The sequence below is a fragment of the Scleropages formosus genome, chromosome 9, assembly GCF_900964775.1.
Source record: "Scleropages formosus chromosome 9, fSclFor1.1, whole genome shotgun sequence".
NCBI classification, from domain to species: Eukaryota; Metazoa; Chordata; class Actinopteri; order Osteoglossiformes; family Osteoglossidae; genus Scleropages; species Scleropages formosus.
The window spans coordinates 29,482,750-29,491,573 of NC_041814.1; the positions used below are offsets into that span (position 1 = coordinate 29,482,750).

The 8,824-nt window shown below is 46.4% G+C and overlaps 1 protein-coding gene and 1 pseudogene across 1 annotated transcript; both read left to right on the forward strand.

Moving 5' to 3' along the window:
• Positions 1 to 1,295: 1,295 nt before the first annotated feature.
• LOC114911324 (zona pellucida sperm-binding protein 3-like) lies at positions 1,296 to 4,511 on the forward strand. Its single transcript, XM_029255125.1, has 8 exons — positions 1,296 to 1,971; positions 2,051 to 2,166; positions 2,334 to 2,437; positions 2,512 to 2,689; positions 3,727 to 3,844; positions 3,951 to 4,042; positions 4,112 to 4,191; positions 4,268 to 4,511. Exons 1-8 carry the CDS (start codon positions 1,315 to 1,317, stop codon positions 4,318 to 4,320), a joined length of 1,398 nt encoding a protein of 465 aa, XP_029110958.1. The 5' UTR covers positions 1,296 to 1,314; the 3' UTR covers positions 4,321 to 4,511.
• Positions 4,512 to 6,053: 1,542 nt separating this feature from the next.
• LOC114911291 (zona pellucida sperm-binding protein 3-like) lies at positions 6,054 to 8,823 on the forward strand (annotated as a pseudogene).
• Position 8,824: the final 1 nt, after the last annotated feature.

Here is an 8,824-nt window from a genome sequence, read left to right on the forward strand (position 1 = left end):
TCTGAAGATGCAATACCACAAGTGTGAGGAGTACTGAAGGCTGTTTCCTTGGCAAGAGGCTTACTTCCATAATTACTCATGTAAATAACTCCTGGTCAACTTGGAATATTATGGATTTTCCCTTGAGCCTTTAACTGCTAGTATTTACATTTACTCATTTAGCTGACGCTTTTCTCCAAAGCGACTTAGAATGTTAAGGTTACAGTTATTACCCATTTATACAGTTGGTTAATTTTACTGGAGCAATTTTAGGGGAAGTACCTTGCTCAAGGGTGCTACAGCCAGAGATGAGGCCCAAACCTGCAACCTTCGGGTCCAAAGGCAGAAGCTCCAACCACTATACTATCAGCTGCCCCCTGCAAAATCAACAACATTACTGCTTAAAGATTAACTAAATGCCTGGCTTTGTATATGCTTAGGGGGAAGGGGATGCTGCAAGTGTGTATTACAGTGGCACTTAAGTCATGGTTAACTTTACATGTCAGTTGACAACTGTTCTTGGATGGCAATTTCAGTTCAGCTCTCCTATGTGGATAGGACATTTCTAGACAAACGTCCTACTGCAGCAAAATATGAAGGGGGGTGGGGGTGCCGTTTCATTCCCACTTCACTGCTTAGAGAAACAAGTTTGATAAGCAAATTCATCTCTAGAGGCTACATCTCAGCCGTACCCAACGTCTAGGTCAGTGTGCTCCTCAAAACTTTTACTGCTACACTTGCAAAGCCAATGGTCTTCCCCCACCCCATGTATGCAATTGGTTCCGGAAAAAGCCCTTCAGAAATTGATCCATCCTTTATGAGATCTAAGCTATTGCCATTGACTTGACTAAAACCTATGTTGACAACTGCTTGCTATAGTCATTACACTACACTACTACATTAGGCTGCTTATGTAATGGACAGGGTCCCTGGAAAGACTCCATTCAGCTACCCCAAACAGTTCTCCAATCAGAATGCAGCCACCAGCAATACGGTCACTGAAGAAGACTTTTCTCTTTGACTCCAAATCTGGTTCATCAAGGAGAATCTTCTCTCCTGTACAGATGACTGGTAGCTTTGAGAGCTCCCAACATGTATGATCTGAGAGACATCCTGGACATTTAATGTCCTTGAACAATGGAGACCTAAACAGGCAACTGAAGGCGATTAAAAATCAGTAAGTGAAACAATTGGGTAACGCTTCAGGGATGGAACAAAATTGGTCAAATTGTAAGATGGTTCAGCTGTTGGAAAAACAACAGCTGTTCTGTTTGGTATAAAATTGGCTGGAAGAGCACTTACTTTCATGATTCTTTGGTTACTAACACTAGCGCAATGGCTTCTTTGCAGTGGCTTGTGGGCCTCGCTTTGTTGGGTTGTTTGTGTAATGGCCAGGTTTCCCAGCAGGGCAGTTTTCCCCAGCTGTCAAGTCAGGAGTCTTTGCTACAGACAGCCCACCGAGCTGCCCAGGGACAGTCCTCTCTGTTGGCAAGTGGGGTTCCTCAAAGGTACCCTTTTCCCCAGCAACCCCAAGGAGTGTCTTCTCCTCAGTTCTCTTCAATGAGGCCAGTGCAGTTGGATCCCCTGGTACAGAATTCTAACCTTGTTGAGCCAGTGTTTGAGTTGCCTTACAGCCAGCCTTCTGTCCAGGTTGAATCAGTAAGGCCAGTGTTGCCAGCTCACTACAGGCAGGCTTCTGCAGTTCTCCCGGTTCACGGAGGGCAGTCCTCGGCACCAGCTTCCCTGGTGCAACCAGCAGCCCAGGTTCCACTTTCTGTGAAATCCCAGTTTCTGGCTCAACCTTCTGCAGTGAAGGTTGAATGCAGGGAAGACTCGGTTTTGGTGGAGGTACAGCAGGACATGCTGAGTAATGGCCAGATGATCCAGCCATCAGAAATTACCCTTGGAGGCTGTGTGCCAGTTGGACAGGATCCTTCCAGAGGGGTTCTGCTGTTCGTGTCAGAGCTACATGGCTGTGGAAGTACGCTGACGGTATGGGACCTCCTGAATTCTACCGTACCTGTTGCAAGGAGTTGACATTGGGTAGATGAGCCTCCTCTTCTCTATGCAGGTGACTGATTCCCTGATCTACACTTTCACGTTGGTGTATGTGCCCGAAGGACTCGGTTCCACCCCTATTGTGCGGTCTCATGGTGCAGTGATTAATGTTGAGTGCCATTACTTGAGGTGAGTCAGGAGTCTGGTCTAATTCTGTAATGAGAACTGGAGGAAGATATTCCTGATATATAGCCGAACTTGGTTACAATGAGTAACTACACCTGGGCAACTCCATCCATAAGGAATAATGTAGGACTTGCTCTACCCTGCTATTAGCTACTCCTTCCTATTTGCAGGAGGCTCAATGTGAGCAGCAATGCTGTGATGCCAACATGGGTACCCTACTCTGCCGCTATGTCTGCTGAGGAGCGTTTGATGTTTTCACTCCAGCTCATGACTGGTGGGTAAAATGCTCCAACTTACTTCAATTGGAGTCTTTGTGTGTGTCTTAAGGGCTCCTGTCCTTTTCTCTAGATAACTGGGAACTTGAGAGGGCTTCAAACATCTACTTTCTGGGAGATGTCCTGAACATCGAGGCTTCTGTAGTTGTGGCCAACCATCAGCCTCTGCGGGTGTTTGTGGATAGCTGTGTGGCCACCTTGGAACCTGATGTGACGTCTGTCCCTAGATATGCCTTTGTGGGGAATTATGGGTGAGTACTTGCATGCAAGTATGACTTCTCCAATGCTGTCATTTCCCTCTCTGTATTGGCTGTAGCCTGAAATAGGGGTTGGATGTAATGATGCATTCCTCTTGTTGACGAGGGAATGATTACCCTTGTATCCTGAAGGAATTGCAAAACGGAAGCAAGTTGCGCATGACAGGAACACCGAGAGCTTGTGTATATACCTCAAGCAGGGAAATGTTCTTTCACTGTTGTGGTATCGGTCTATCTAATGCTTATCTAGCGGCTACCTTGCATGCAGAGGGCGTGAGGCCATCCTTGGCTGGAGACAACTTGGTTCACAGGGCTGTCTAAAGTTATGGCCAAGAGCATACCTGTGGCATGCTGCAGAGCATGTGGCTGCCATACTGTTGAAGGTTTCCCCTCATGTTTCAAACACTTACTAGTCATTCCCACACTACATGGGACATCTGATAGTGTGGTGACCAAAACTGTGTGTTACTTATGGATGCAAAGGTTTTAATTCAACCTCTGCCCATAATGCCCTTGAGCAAGACACTTGGCCCAAAAAAAAAAATGGCTCTAGTAAAATCACTTGGCTATACAGAGGGGTCAGTGATATATGTAGGCTGAGAAGGTGCTTTATGCTGAAAGGAATCAGCTTAATGTCATGGTGGTGCGAGAATGCTGATACTGACCCAATTGACATGGGTTCCACATGAACTTTCAGTTTCAAAGAGGCTGGTGTTCTTGGCAACCTGCTGCTTTTTCTATCTCTATGTGAAGACTACGCTTGTGCAGGTCCAGAGCAATAATGCTGGAACAAAAAAAAGACACCAGAAGCAGGACATGTCACTGTAGAGGGGGAAACCCCTCTAGTATAGGGAGCTTAGTGAACATGTGTGGCTGTACCACCTACTGTATTATGATCAGTGAAGCACTTTGCATGCTAAAATGGCTATTGAATTTATTGCCCCCCCCCCCCCATTAGTCCCTGCTGTTACAGAGACTGCATGTACTCTGGTCATATGACAAACCTGTCCATAATCTGCAAACATCGTCAGGTGCCTGACTGATGCCAAGGTGACTGGATCCCGCTCCCAGTTCCTCCCCAGGAAGCAGATCAACAAGCTCCAAATGCAACTGGATGCCTTCAGGTTCTCGCAGGAGACCAGGAGCTCTGTAAGTGCATATCAGTCTTCACTGACTGAACTTGAAGCAGGCTCAACATATTTCATCTCGGAGTGTTTATGGAACTTGTCATGCAGTCCAGCCTTTCTTCCCCCAGATCTACATCACGTGCGTTCTGAAAGCAACCATGGCTTCCAAAAGGGCCGACCCCCAGCACAAGGCTTGCTCGTATTCCGTGTCCGCAAATAGGTTCGTTCAGTTGAATGGCTACTGTCATGTTGTTGATGCTACGGAACTTCAGTGGTCTCTTGTTCATAGGTGGGGATCTGCAGATGGTGATGACCAAGTATGTGGCTGTTGTGACTCATCCTGTAATGTGAAGGGAAGAAATGTAGCAGGTAAGACCAGTTGTGGATTGATTGATTGATGATTCATTTATTTGAATTTGGGGCTAAATAATCCTTTCCTTTCCAGACTTCAAAGGAGAAGCTGTTGCTGGACCCATCGTTATTCGGGATCACTATTAGCCATGCCATGAGGATGGCTGCTTTTGAGGGGAAACTGCACCATGATGCTGCTTGTACACTGCAGAGCTGTTGCAACATCTCAAAGGATCTGTCTTCACTGCCTGAACTCAAGGCTCATGCAGTTCTGTGAAGTTGACTTTGCCTCTTTGTGCTGATGGCAAAACTGAATTCAGAATAAATCTTAACAAAAATCTGCTTGAGTCGACTTTGTTCTGAAGTTGATTCCCTGCCGCTTTGTTTCTTTGTATTGACTGGCAAGATGCATTCCTCAAAATGCAGCACTGCTGGTATCGTAGTCCCCAAAGGCTACTGCCTTCAGACCTAAAGGTCACAGGTTCAAGTCCCACCTCTGGCTTGAATACCCTTCAAAGTACTTTCCCTAAACTGCTCCAGTAAAATTAGCTGGCTGTAAACTTTTTCTCTTTTTGTTCTCTCCAAAGCACCAATTCATTCTCCTTGGTCTTCAGTGAGGGACTTTCATTGTACCATGTTGAAAGTGACCTGACCACCTCTCCATGAGGTGTCACTGTGTGTCCCAGGATGGCTGTATCAACAAACTTGAAAACGTGACTGCTCTAAGTCGAGCTCCAATAGGTGAACAGGGAGTACAAGGAGGAGCTGAGCACACATTCCTGTGGCGTGCCAGTGCTGAGGGTGGGGGATATGTGGCTGTCAGGAAGTCCAAAAGTCAGTTAAATAGGTGACTTAAGACCCAGATCCTTCAGCTTGACTATGAGTCTTGTAGGGAGACTGGTACTGAATGCAGAGCTGTAACAGCCTCGGCACTTAGGTGTCTTTCTTCTTCCCCTCGGGTATTCCAGGGCAGATTGTAGTGCCATTGGGATGGTATCGGTGGATCTGTTAGAGCAGTAAGCAAACTGGTTTGAGTCCAAGGTATCTGGTAGAAGCGGATGTGGGATTCACTGAGAGACACTCAAAGCACTTCAGGGTGAGGCAGTAGTCATTCAGGTAGGAGACAGCTTTCATGAAAACAGGGGGATGATGGTGGTCTGCATGTAGGGATCACTTGGGCTCAGACTAAAGATGTCGATGAAAACATCTAACTGGTCAGTGCGGGCCCTCAGGACATGTCCATGGATGCCATCAGATCCTGAAACCTTTCTTGCATTGGTTCTCTTGAAGGGAGTAGTTGGAGCCAGAGGGCAGGTGTTATGGTCACCGGGTATTTTCGCAGCAGGGAATGTATTGCCTGCCTCAAAGCAATTGTAGAATGTGTTGAGGTCGTCTAGTAGGGGGCAGACATAGGCACATCACTGCTTTTCCTGTCTTTGTAGTCTGTTATAGTGTGCAGACCACACCTGTTTGGGGTCAGAGCCTTGATAGTCTGACTCCACTCTCCCTGAAGTCTCTCTTGGCCAAACTGATAACCTTTTGAATGTCGTTCCTGGACTTCTTGTAGGCGCTCAGGTCCCCCAGAGTTGAAGGTTGCATTTTGTGCTCTCAGCCTGGGGGTGAGTGTGTGATTCTTAAGGACAGTTTTTTTTTTTTTTTTTTTTTTCTTCTTCTTCCCCCCCCACCATATGCACCAGTGTTCATCACATGAGTAGCTGCAAAAAAAACTTTGTTGGAATATCAGTGATTCCTGATCACTGTCCTAGAATTTTTGAGATATGAACATTTACGTTACATTACAGGAGTAGCTGCATAAAGGATTGATCCAGGCATGATCTTAGCTATAGTGCATGAACATTTATACCTGACCTTAAGAGGTCATGGATGAAGTGAACCTGGAAGAGGTGAGTTTTAAGACCCTTTTTAAATGTGGACAAAGATTCAGCAGTTCTGAGGGAGAGGGGGAGGCCGTTCCACCACAACAGGGCCAGAACCGAAAACCTCCGTACTTTATCTTTCAGGCATGGGACCACCAAGAGGGGAGATGTGGAAGAGTGTAGCAGTCTGGATGTGGTGTAGCAGATGATCAACTCTTATCAGGACTTCTCTAAATGAGTAAATGTACTTTTGATTGCGGATTTCCAAGAAAAGGCTTCAGTTGGACCAATCTCAATTGAAAACCTAACTCAGCCAAAGACAGGACAGCTGTAACCAGAAAGCCCTCTGAAGATGCAATACCACAAGTGTGAGGAGTACTGAAGGCTGTTTCCTTGGCAAGAGGCTTACTTCCATAATTACTCATGTAAATAACTCCTGGTCAACTTGGAATATTATGGATTTTCCCTTGAGCCTTTAACTGCTAGTATTTACATTTACTCATTTAGCTGACGCTTTTCTCCAAAGCGACTTAGAATGTTAAGGTTACAGTTATTACCCATTTATACAGTTGGTTAATTTTACTGGAGCAATTTTAGGGGAAGTACCTTGCTCAAGGGTGCTACAGCCAGAGATGAGGCCCAAACCTGCAACCTTCGGGTCCAAAGGCAGAAGCTCCAACCACTATACTATCAGCTGCCCCCTGCAAAATCAACAACATTACTGCTTAAAGATTAACTAAATGCCTGGCTTTGTATATGCTTAGGGGGAAGGGGATGCTGCAAGTGTGTATTACAGTGGCACTTAAGTCATGGTTAACTTTACATGTCAGTTGACAACTGTTCTTGGATGGCAATTTCAGTTCAGCTCTCCTATGTGGATAGGACATTTCTAGACAAACGTCCTACTGCAGCAAAATATGAAGGGGGGTGGGGGTGCCGTTTCATTCCCACTTCACTGCTTAGAGAAACAAGTTTGATAAGCAAATTCATCTCTAGAGGCTACATCTCAGCCGTACCCAACGTCTAGGTCAGTGTGCTCCTCAAAACTTTTACTGCTACACTTGCAAAGCCAATGGTCTTCCCCCACCCCATGTATGCAATTGGTTCCGGAAAAAGCCCTTCAGAAATTGATCCATCCTTTATGAGATCTAAGCTATTGCCATTGACTTGACTAAAACCTATGTTGACAACTGCTTGCTATAGTCATTACACTACACTACTACATTAGGCTGCTTATGTAATGGACAGGGTCCCTGGAAAGACTCCATTCAGCTACCCCAACAGTTCTCCAATCAGAATGCAGCCACCAGCAATACGGTCACTGAAGAAGACTTTTCTCTTTGACTCCAAATCTGGTTCATCAAGGAGAATCTTCTCTCCTGTACAGATGACTGGTAGCTTTGAGAGCTCCCAACATGTATGATCTGAGAGACATCCTGGACATTTAATGTCCTTGAACAATGGAGACCTAAACAGGCAACTGAAGGCGATTAAAAATCAGTAAGTGAAACAATTGGGTAACGCTTCAGGGATGGAACAAAATTGGTCAAATTGTAAGATGGTTCAGCTGTTGGAAAAACAACAGCTGTTCTGTTTGGTATAAAATTGGCTGGAAGAGCACTTACTTTCATGATTCTTTGGTTACTACACTAGCGCAATGGCTTCTTTGCAGTGGCTTGTGGGCCTCGCTTTGTTGGGTTGTTGTGTAATGGCCAGGTTTCCCAGCAGGGCAGTTTTCCCCAGCTGTCAAGTCAGGAGTCTTTGCTACAGACAGCCCACCGAGCTGCCCAGGGACAGTCCTCTCTGTTGCAAGTGGGGTTCCTCAAAGGTACCCTTTTCCCCAGCAACCCCAAGGAGTGTCTTCTCCTCAGTTCTCTCAATGAGGCCAGTGCAGTTGATCCCCTGGTACAGAATTCTAACCTTGTTGAGCCAGTGTTTGAGTTGCCTTACAGCCAGCCTTCTGTCCAGGTTGAATCAGTAAGGCCAGTGTTGCCAGCTCACTACAGGCAGGGCTTCTGCAGTTCTCCCGGTTCACGGAGGGCAGTCCTCGGCACCAGCTTCCCTGGTGGCAACCAGCAGCCCAGGTTCCACTTTCTGTGAAATCCCAGTTTCTGGCTCAACCTTCTGCAGTGAAGGTTGAATGCAGGGAAGACTCGGTTTTGGTGGAGGTACAGCAGGACATGCTGAGTAATGGCCAGATGATCCAGCCATCAGAAATTACCCTTGGAGGCTGTGTGCCAGTTGGACAGGATCCTTCCAGAGGGGTTCTGCTGTTCGTGTCAGAGCTACATGGCTGTGGAAGTACGCTGACGGTATGGGACCTCCTGAATTCTACCGTACCTGTTGCAAGGAGTTGACATTGGGTAGATGAGCCTCCTCTTCTCTATGCAGGTGACTGATTCCCTGATCTACACTTTCACGTTGGTGTATGTGCCGAAGGACTCGGTTCCACCCCTATTGTGCGGTCTCATGGTGCAGTGATTAATGTTGAGTGCCATTACTTGAGGTGAGTCAGGAGTCTGGTCTAATTCTGTAATGAGAACTGGAGGAAGATATTCCTGATATATAGCCGAACTTGGTTACAATGAGTAACTACACCTGGGCAACTCCATCCATAAGGAATAATGTAGGACTTGCTCTACCCTGCTATTAGCTACTCCTTCCTATTTGCAGGAGGCTCAATGTGAGCAGCAATGCTGTGATGCCAACATGGGTACCCTACTCTGCCGCTATGTCTGCTGAGGAGCGTTTGATGTTTTCACTCCAGCTCATGA